This window comes from Ananas comosus, linkage group 7 (genome assembly GCF_001540865.1).
Source record: "Ananas comosus cultivar F153 linkage group 7, ASM154086v1, whole genome shotgun sequence".
Taxonomy (NCBI): domain Eukaryota; kingdom Viridiplantae; phylum Streptophyta; class Magnoliopsida; order Poales; family Bromeliaceae; genus Ananas; species Ananas comosus.
In genome coordinates, this window is record NC_033627.1 from 9,841,344 (window position 1) to 9,852,775 (window position 11,432).

General features: G+C 34.4%; 1 protein-coding gene across 1 annotated transcript; it reads right to left on the minus strand.

Moving 5' to 3' along the window:
- On the minus strand, positions 2,774-11,196 carry LOC109712985. Its single transcript, XM_020236885.1, has 6 exons — positions 10,654-11,196; positions 10,411-10,570; positions 9,813-9,995; positions 9,649-9,732; positions 3,656-3,737; positions 2,774-3,563 (listed from the first exon to the last, which is right to left on the minus strand). The coding sequence occupies exons 1-6, from the start codon at positions 10,947-10,949 to the stop codon at positions 3,121-3,123; spliced, it is 1,248 nt and encodes a 415-aa protein (XP_020092474.1). The 5' UTR covers positions 10,950-11,196; the 3' UTR covers positions 2,774-3,120.

Consider the following 11,432-nt stretch of genomic DNA (forward strand, 5'->3'; position numbering starts at 1 on the left):
AGAGTGGTCGGTTCCCTTATACTCTTGTCGTTGTTAACCTCGTACTTTCTTGTTGATCTTAGTGGTCGGTACTTGCATTCTTGAGAGGATGTTGAGTTGTTCCATCCCAGTGACTTGATTAGTCAGTACTTGCATACAGTTGAGAGGATGTAGAGTCGTTCCATCCTATTTGACCTGAGTGGTCAGTACTCGTGTTCCCTTACAGTTCGATGACCTATTAGACGGTGTACCCCGAGGAGCGATGATTACCAGCTATTCGCTGACGGTTAGCAATTGATCATATTCGCATCGATCGCCACAGCTCAACAATATTTCACGAACACTAGCGATCTGATCCCCCGCATGAGGGTGTTTTTTTCCTGAAAAGTGGTTGGTTGCCAACCCATGAGCCCAGTGGCCATTTGCTAGGATTATATGCCAGACAGAGCGGTTGTAGTTTGCCTGAGGTCCATAGACCGACACAGCGGTATAGATTGAGTATACTTGTACTATCAGTTCCAGTTGACGTATAGTCATTTCTCTATCTCTCTGCAGTAGCGGTTACTCATACCATTATTATCGTTGTTTCTAGTTCAGTTATCATGCTATTGCACTAGTTTGACTATTGATTATTTGTTATCTCATTTTATAGTAGTAGCTTCTTTGCTGATTATCGGTGGATATTATTCATTATTATCATGCCCAATTTACTTGTTACTACTGTTGTTTACCCTTCCTTTTGCCGGTGGGTACAGCTTGCCTTCGTCAGCTTGTGGTACCGACTGAGAGGGAGAGACATGTTTTCATGTTCTCACCTCAATTTTTTAGGTGACGCGGGTGAAATTGGTTGGGATGCAGCATAAGGCCATAGCTAGTGGATAGTCATAAAGGTTCCGATCTATGGTATACCTTTTTTATTACTTCATTCTTAGCATCAGATAGATATTAGTAGATAGTATAGATCTTACCCTACACTAGTTATTAGATATCTACTTGTGATTTAGTTAGTGGTTTACACTTGATGTTTTGGATGACGTGTGTATGGTTTTGGAATATTCGTGGTTTTTGGACACATATGGCTTTGAATTTGGATTTCGAAATGTGATTTTCTACCCTTCGTGGTAGTGTTTTCAAAACAAAAGTTTTCGTGTGGGAAACGATTTTCAAAATGATTTTTCAACTTTTCGCAAAGTTAAAATTAAAAAAAAAAGTCTTCGTGTGGGAGACACTTTTAACTATTATGATGAATGTGGAATGGACGTGACTAAGGACAGCTGGTTGTATGTTGAAATGAGTTAATCCTTATTCATCTTTTTATTGTGTGTGTGAATGGAAATCGGATTGTTCAATTGTACAATGTACTACGCCGTACAAATACAGGAGAGACTCTGTTCGTTTGTTTTCAGAAATTTCATGTATTTGTGGCGGGTCTGTTGCACGTCCTTGAGGTCCAAGTTTTGGAAAAAAAAAAAAAAGGGACAGCTTTCTGCTTATTCTGATCTATAAGGATAGCCCGATTTCGAATCGGCTTTCAAAAAGAATTCCAGGATGTGACATAGATTATCTACTATCATCTTTGAATAATTTTCTAAAATTTTATGTAATAATTACAAGATGCATCCAACGTAAAAGCAAATGAGAATTTATGAAAGTTGAATTAAGGATTAAGGAAATGCTTCAACGCCGGTATTCCAATGCTCCCATCTCCCTCATCTAGAGGGCAAACGACCTGATTCAATTTTGTATAGTTTTTAAATGTCTATATTGTATTTCAAATTGTTAGACAATGATAATTATGTTATTCATGAAAGCAAGTTAATTTGCCAAGTTGTCAATATAGACGAATATTACTACTCCTTTTGAGTTGTACGAATTGTTTATTTACTTCATTTTTCAAAATTTGACAAATAAGTTGCTTTTAGATTATCTATTATCTATATTTTGTGGCTTATGCAAAGTAGTTCATAGGAATATTTTGAGCAAGGAAGAAAATGAAAATTAAGAAGATGGATTTCTATTTTTAAAAAAATACAACTTTCTGACTAAATGACGATATTTGTTTTGATGTAACATTTTAGCGAATACAAATTGTAGATGTTGATGCTGCTATTGCATTGTTTAGTAGCTATTATCATTCCCCAACAACAACAAAAAAAAAAATAGTACTGTCCTACCTACTGTCTCTAGAGCAAGTGGTAAAGGGCATGATGGTTGGTATCCGAGGTTCCAAGTTCGAATCCTAATTGATTCACATTTCTAGCTAAGTTTATTTCTAAATGAAATAAACGAAGCGGATAGCGTGCTACCTATCTCTAAAAAAAAAAAAAAAAAATACTGTCCTCACTCATCATTCATGACTGACAAAAATAATTTAATCATAACTACTTTCAACAATAAAGACTAATAATAAGTAAAACTTCTATATAGCAGTCACATCACTTCAGCTATATTGAACTAATCAAATATCTCTTTCTTTAAAAAAAAATATAATAAAAATTAATCTTTTATAAATTATGGTGAGATGGATAAATTCTAAAAAAGAATAGTAATTGATTAGACCATACTAGGTAGGATAAGTGGCTGGCACATCTGGACATTTTCTTAGACATTTACTCAAACAATAGGTGGTGGCATCAGTTATTTTCTTCCCCCTTTCCCAGTTGTGAGAACAGATTTCAGGCTTGCAACAGCGACTTCCTTGGGTACACTGGTTGTGTTAAAACCGAAGTCAAAATGCTTCACAACAGCTATCAGTTGGGAAGACGAGACAAATGAGCCAAATCAACACAAAAAGTCAGAGTCCAAGGAGTCGAATTAATACAGGGGCGGGTAGGCCAAGTTGTTTTTTTTTATACACTCTGGACGGATTAAAAAGAGCGAACTAGCCTGCTTCTCACGAACGGAACTAACCAAAAAAACAACGACATTAAATGTGCCTATGGAAAAGAAAATCTACTGGAGGGCAGAAAAAGAGAAAAGTAAGATTAACAAACTTAAATTTACTATATAAGTAAACATTCATTCCCTTTTCCAATTGAAATACACAGACTACTACAACCTCTCTTCCCGCCATGCACTGCTATGAATTGAATCTGGCCAAAGCAAGCCGCCGATAAAGAACATTGGATGAAGATTCATCGGTTACAACCCCTTTCTCTGCCTTACAAACCTCCTAGCAACCCCAAATATGACTGCCTTAGTCAATAGCCCCTGATCAAAAGTGCAAGCAAGTGCCACTGCCCCTCCCAGCAAAAGCAATTTTGGTATTTTGCCGCCCCATGGTTTCTCTTCTGTTGCTTCCAAGATGTCTGATGAATCGCCATTATTATTAGCTTCCAACGATGTTATAAGTTCATGATTGAACTTGGTGTTGATCTGGGCTGCTAAGGCACTTGGAGATAAGGGCTCCCCGTTCATCCTGGCCGTCTGATAAGCCCGAAGGCCTGGCTCGATCCTTCTGACGCAGCCCCACATGCCCTGCCGAATGCCGAGCTTTGCGATCTCCCGAGGGATACCCATGTCCTCGTAATGGAACAGCAGAACCTCACAGGCTGTCATCTGGCCATCCCCTCTTCTTGATTCCACTAAGACACCAAAGACAAACTAATTGAGAGAGAGAGAGAGAGAGAGAGAGAGAGAGAGAGAGATTTTAACAGAAAAGGCAACTTGAGATTACCTGCTCGAATGCACCAGCTTGAATAATACAAGTCGACGCGTCTGGGCTTGTTGCGCCTGGGTACGGTTGAGGATGGAACTCCCTAAATATTAAAGGTTCAGGATGAGATACACTAAAAAGCAAGCTTATCAGAAATACAAATCCGTCATATATTTGATTCAAACTATATAAGCTAAGGCAAATTCCGTTTACTCCGAAAGAACACTATGGCGCCACTAATATGATCTTAGTGTAGAGCATTTCAAACTAAATTATCTCCTCCATTCCGGACATTAATGAATTGATACAAATTAAATCTGGCACAAAGAGGGTTCGGTTGGCTATATGAGGCAAGCATATTAGGTTTATTAGCCAGACAAGTAAATTGGTATAAAACAAAACTTATTTTCAAACCATTCAGTTGAGGGGCAGTTTGTTTCCACATAAAACTCTGAAAAATAATTTTCAGTGGAACAAATAACTTCACGTTCTCTAGTGTTTGGTTTGTAGGAAATGAAAATTTACTTTTTCAATTACACTTGTTTGGTTCAAAGGAAAAAAAAAAAAGTGAAAAAATATTTTATATATTTTCTTCTACTATACATTATTTATTAGATTTTATATTATGTAATTTATAAATGATATTTATCGGACAACATATACTATGATAATGATTTACATTTATAAATTAAATACATTCAAAATAATATTATACGATAAATATATAAGATAGTATATATAATAGTTTATATTTCATACTATGTATTTAAATATAGAGTTGAGTTCTTGTGCTTTTAACTGCGTTTGGTTCGGGTATAAGTAAGAACTGCTTATTCCAGGGATAGGTACAAGTTTAGGTATAAGCAGGAATTAGAACAATTTTGCGTTTGGACGAAAATTGGGTTGTTCCTAGAAATAAAGTAAATAGTGTTTGGATGATTAGATTGGAACAAAAGGAATAAAAGTTATAATTTTAAATTAAAATTATTTTATCTAATTAATTAACATCAAAATATTACTTAAAAATAATAAATTAATATTAATAATTATAAACAATAAATTAATTAAATAATTATATTTAAATAATAAATTATAAATAATTATAAATAATAAATTAATTAGTTAATAAAAAATTAATTAGATAATAAATTATAAATAATAAATTATTAATAATTATAAATTATAAATTACTTAATAATAAATAAATAAATAAATCAATAATAAACATTTATAAATAATATATTATCAATTAATAATAAATTATTACTAATAAATAAATTAGATAATATAGTATAAATAATAAATTAATAATAATTATAAATAATAATACATTAATTAATAATAAATTAAATAATTAATAATCATAAATTATTAATAATTATAAATAATAATTTACTAATAATTATAAATTACAAATTATTTCATTCATATTAAATTAATTTAATTAAATAATTATAAATAATTATAAATAATAATTAAATTAATTAATTATAATTAATTAATTGTAAATGAAATAATTAATTAATAATAAATTAGTTAATGAAGAATAAATTAATGATAAATTAGTTAATTAGAAATTAATAAATTAATTAATAATTAATAAATTAATAAATTAATAAAATAAGTAATTATTAATAATATAAATAATAATAATTTAATTAAGTAATTGTTAATAATTACAAATAATAATAATTTAATTAATAATTATAATAATAAATTAATAAATTATTTTATTATTAAGCATTAAATAATAATTTAAATATATTAATTAAATTAATTAATTAATTAATACCATAATTAAAATTATTTTTAGACTTTAATTTACCTTATTCTCACCTGGGAACAAGCTTGTTCCAAGAAAAAGGTGGAACAGCAGTTCCAGCCTTATACCGACTTATTCCAGAAACTCGAGAACTAGTGTTCTTAAGTACCAAACGCTGCATTTGGAAACAAAGGGGGAAAACAAGGGCTTATTCTCCCCCTTGTTCCCGAACCAAATGCTACCTAAGCACAAGAGATCAACTCTTAAATATATATAAATAACATATATATATATATATATATATATATATATATAATAAAATACTATTAAAAATAGTATAACTATGTAAAAAAAAAATGTTATAATAATATAATATGTAAAAGATGTCGCCTGGTATCCCTTCTCTATCCATCTAAAAAGGCACCAAGCAGCGTATTAGTGTGCGTCTCATGCGATCCACGAGATCCCTCGTGAGCTCGTGGACTGCGTGCGGTTATCCCATGGGTTGCAGTTTTTCCATCGGAAGTTTTCATTTTCCTCTCATTTTGAACGGAAAATGAAAGTCAAGTTTCGTGAAAAGTCTGTAAAACTATTTTATGCGGAATTTTTTTTAAAAGCAACCAAAACGAATGAAAAACAAAAAAATATTCCCAAGCCAAAAAAAATTTTCGGTCTAATTTTACGAGGAACCAAACATAACCTTAGTAGGAAAAGATGAAAACGACACATCTAGACGATTACAATGTAAAAGGCTCAAAAATAATGACTTAATTGGCTTTTACTCAGCATTCTAAATCTCTAAACTCTGGCTGTAGCTCTTAAGGTTATATTTTAGCGATGTTTTAACTATTAAGATATTTGATGTCAACACAAGGTCAATGTTGAATTCTGAACGTACAAAGAACCATTAAGAAAGAATGAATGAACACACCCTTAACTAATGAAACTTAATTGCAAGGTAACTGTGGATATAGCTTTTCAGTTAGCCACAATGAAGCCTACAGTATGAAGTGCCTAAATGTTATTCTTATATCTGGTATAGAGGCTAACAAAAAAAAGTTAAGTCAATTCATATAATTTGACATGCTGTTGACAGAATTGATTATCTGAATATCATTATTAACAATGGTTTAAAACAAGTTGATCCAAATGGTGAGCAAAATAAGATGATCCAAACGGATATTTCAATATGGGTGCAGGATTTCATTCAATTTAATGAAGAAATTAACAACCAACAACTATAAGCATCACCACAGAATATAGGCTGCCTAGTAGATAAAACAGAGAAAGAAACAAGAAACGTACTTGCGGAAGAGTAAACAAAAAGAAGAAAGGAAACATGCCATAAACAAAAGGAAAGGAAATTATGTCAAACCTTGCAATGTTACTATTATTATTATAAATAAAAGAGAGAGCAACGTACATAAAGTCAGAATGTAATAAAAGAGAGAGCAACGTACATAAAGTCAGAATGTTGGCATTGCAATATCATCAGAAGGACGATAGTCGGGAGCATTTAAAGCTACAATTCTTGTTCTATTTACAGTAAATTGATTACGTGCAGTAATTTGTGATTTTGAGTTGGCTGTTGAATCCGAACTAAGTCAACAAAGAAAAATGAGCCATCTTCCTAGCTATACTAGTCATATGGCGGCAACTAGAGACCTCCCAAACAATGTGAAAGATAAAATGATATATCTTCATTCTTTTTCCCACCGGGAAGTTTGATCAAGCAATAAACGAAGACATGGTTATTACTCTGGCAAAGTTGATCCTGGTTTATATTTCAGCTCCAACATGATTCCTAGAGAGACTAAGTTTGCATGTTAGATCCTGCAGTCAACGAGTGCATAAATGTATAGGTTATTGTGAGAGAAGGAATGGAGATGTGGCTTAATTGACTGAAGCTTTGACTCTCAGTTTTTGTTTTATTTTACAATTAAACACTTATAGTTGCATCTTTTCCCTTTTTTAAATACAACATACCTTTGTTTCTATGAAAATTACATAATTAAAAAAAGCATAAAAAATGGCTTCAGTTTTCATTCAAAGCAGGTAAAGAGGACATAAAAAAAAAAAAAAAAAAAAAAAAAAAAAAAAAAAAAAAAAAAAAAAAAAAAAAAAAAAAAAAAAAAAAAAAATTTATACTTCTCTTACCATCTCAGAAATCTAGCTTTACTTACAGTTACTTTGTTCCATCAATACTACAAAACAGTTCAAAAAACCACATGGTGGAACAACTTGGATCCGGAACTTCACGTACAGTAGAAGATAGAAAAAGGAAAGGAAAAAGAGAAGGGAAAAAAGAAAAAAAAAGAACTAATATATGGGTGCATACAGCATATGGAACAAAGATGACTGATTAGTCAGACCTTCCATTTTCATCGAGTAATAGATGTTTCTTCCTTAGTAAAATTGAAAGAGATTACCAAGAATGGAGTCTACTCCTATTTGAAAGATGATTACTAATTTGCAAAAAAAGATGCAGAGATTTTCAATCAGAAGAAGACAATTTTTAATCTTGTTTCACTCAAAATTACACAATGACCACAAATTTCATATTAACAATATAGTAATCCCAGTATATAATTAGAGATCTTCTCTAAGATTATTCTGTAGCACAATTGAGAGCTTCTGAAAACACTTATATAGGTATTATAGGAACAAATTGGATAACAACAGTTACACTTTTTATGCCACAAACATATATGGCCTTTGTTAAACAATGGTGACAACATGAGAAAAGGAGACAAGCCATAGAAAAGCAAATTCCCAAAATGATTTTCAAATTCTCCCTGAAATTCAAATATGGCTCTGTAAATTATTTGAATTTGCGTATGCTGATTATAATTTAGCAGAAGTCAGATAGAAGGCAATCCCCCAAATAAATTAGAGAAGAACAGATGGAGGCAAAATTCACATATTGAGTACTGTTATTGCAAGAAAGGCCTACAAGAATCACTCACGATAGCATTTCAAGTGAACTATTTAGCTAACAAATAAGATCATGTATCCTTTCTACATGACCAACCTATCGGGAGAAGAGAATATCCAAGAACTCGGCATTTTTCCTACAGATACACATTTGTTAAATTAAGTAACAAACACCAAGTGGATACCGAAAGGGAACCAGCAGTATAGGAATATAGAGCGATGTTTTACTTCTACCTACAAAATAAATGATCAGGGAATATCGTGATCAGGGATGATCTATGAAGCACGGATACTTCAAATTTCATGCCGTATCCGTATCGGATACGTATCGGATACCGATACGCGCCCGATACGCGCCCGATACGTGTCCGATACGGGAATGAAGTATCTGGCATTTTTAAAAAATAAAAAAATATCGGATACGGCTCGGATACGTGAGGGATACGGGGGGATACGGGGGGGACACGGCCCGGTTCCTTTTTGGTCTAAAATGATTGAAACTTAAAATTTTTTTAAAAGCTCACGTCCAAACCTATTGGAAAGAAGGAAAAGAGTGAGAAAAACACCAATATCTGTTCAATTTGTCATTTCATCTATCTTTTTGTTCTTGAATGGTAGAAGGCACTCCCTCTTGTTCTATCTTCACACAGTATTTACTCTCTTCCATCTAATTTGTCAACCTAGTATTAAGCAACAAAGGCTATAGAAAATATGATTTTTTTTTCCTTCTCTATTAAATTGTTAGCATATTTTTTTATTACTATTTTAATAATAGAACTAACAAATCAGACATATATATTGAATGGCTAATTATCTAGTTTGTGCGACTATATATTTATTGTTATCATTTGATCAAGTTGAATGATAGTTGGTTTGATACTTTTTGAATTATTATTTTATATGATTGATTATCTTTTTTTATGAACATATGTAGAATAATTATACAAGTTAATGCATATTAGAATATATTCCTTAATATAGTCTAGATATTCTAATTGTTCTCAATATATCATTACATATAATCAACAAACATTTAAATATATTTAAAATAATATTTTATTTAAGTATATCCCGCGTATCGTATCCTAGAAGTTTTAGAAATTGCCGTATCACCGTATCCATATCGTGTCGTATCCGTATCCCCGTATCCGTATCTGTGCAACATAGGGGATGATATTCTCTTATGTATTTATAGAAGAGAGAATCAATAGATTGCAAGGTTGAACATCTACTAGTCAGGGCATTCTCAACATAGCTATTGGGCTTCCATTTTGTACGTATCCATAAGTGATCAAAATAAATATTTGCAGGGCATTACCTTTGTCACACAATAATAAGCTCTCTGTGACACCCATATTCGGCGACCAATTGTATACTCCCTATCACTGCAGAAGAAGGGAAACTGTGGCACGTGAAGCACTAAGTCAGCACAACAGACAACATACAGAATCTGAATAAGTTAGAAGAACAATAAAATCCCACCTTCCGGACCCAATGAACAACCATGGTTCCTGTTGTTGGGCACTCTTCTAATGTGTTGTGGTAGATAAGCATGTCATCCCACTTGTTCTTCATTCTAAATTCATCATCCCCAAAGAAATCCCTCACCACTTCTGGAGTTGCATCTTCGAAGATAGTCCTACTACGATACTGTGGAGGGCCGTCCTGATATTATTTGAAAAAAAAAAAAAAACACATTAAACCGAATGATTAAACCGGTCCTAATGAAGAGCTTCTGCCTTGGGAACAACTTCTCTATTTGAGAAACAAAAGCCAGCCATTTAAAACAAAAGAAGAGCAGCTTCTTATAGGAGTAAGAAGAAGCCGAAATCAGTTTTCTAACCCTAAAGCAGAAGTTCCGGTTCAAGCTTCTGCACTTAGCTGCAAGGTAAAGCTGTTACGGGGAGATTTTAAGGTACAATATGTAATGTGCAGAACAGCCTGACAATATCCCCACAATCAGATCTAATTTTGCAATATCCGGTCCTAATCGGGTATTAAATGAACAGTTGAGTATTCAATAGTCAATAGAACATCAAAGCCACAATCTCCAACAATCCTACGGAGACAGAAGAGCTACCTCAGTATCTCTCCTCCATGCCTTATAGCTCATGCTGGGCAGCGTCTTATCCATCATCTGATGCCACAGCGGTCCCCCATCTGTCTCCTCAACAAGGCGCCATAAATGCACCAAATCATCTCCACTCACAGCCAATTTCTGAGTTCCCGCGACCGGCGAGCTACAATCCAAAGCAATATAAGCAACCATACCATATCATCGCACACTATGACAAAACCGACCATTCATAAAAAATTAGCATACCGTGATACAATCTCCTCCTCCCTGGATGTGCTTTGTTGAGGAGCGAACGAGGAGGCGAAGCCGGGAATGGGAGGCCTCCAAAAATCGAACCGCGGAAGGGTCCGGGGCGATCCCGACCCTTCGTGCTCACCTCCGACGAGCCCCGCCGCCCATTTGGGCTTCCACGCCCAACCCACCAGGAGCCCCACGAGCACGGCGATCCAAATGGGGCTCACGAAGAGGAGGAGCTCGGAGACGACGCTCCACACGCTCGGCTTCCGCAAGATCTCGACAATGGCGTCGAGAACCAGCGCCATGGATCGAAACCCTACCCTCTAAACTCGTCGCAAATCGTGGGCAAGATGCGCGCCGCGACGGTTCGAGGGATTCGAGAGGAGGAGAAAGAGAAGGAGAGAGGGAAGGAGCGAGAGATGGAAAGGAAACAGAAAACGAAGAGAGGCGGTTAAGAGCTGATGAGAGGGAGAGGAAATTTGGGGGCAGCGGTATATCTGACAGCAGGCGCAGAGGCTAGGATAAGGATTTGGAAGTAAAGGCGGACGGCCTTTCTTTGGGATTTTCGTGGGGGCCCGATGACTGGTTATATTAGGCGAGCGGGGGTTAGAAGATAAAGGACGAAAAATTAAGAGCGGAAGATAAACGCTGACAGCAATTTCATTAATTAATTGAATTGAAGGCGAGATATACCAGCGTCACGAGTCAAAGACAGCTCGGGGAGGATTTCCGGGCAAGTAGAGAGACGTACGCAGCAGGTGACCTTCTTCAGTGTAGCGATTACATGC

Bases quoted from the DNA above. Each gene is read 5' to 3' on its own strand.
- LOC109712985 (XM_020236885.1), bottom strand. From the start codon at position 10,949: ATGGCGCTGGTTCTCGACGCCATTGTCGAGATCTTGCGGAAGCCGAGC. The intron at 10,571-10,653 runs GTATGCTAATTT...TTTGGATTGTAG, and splicing joins GAGGAGGAGATTGTATCACG to CTCGCCGGTCGCGGGAACTC. The intron at 9,996-10,410 runs GTAGCTCTTCTG...AAATAATATCAG, and splicing joins CATGGAGGAGAGATACTGAG to GACGGCCCTCCACAGTATCG.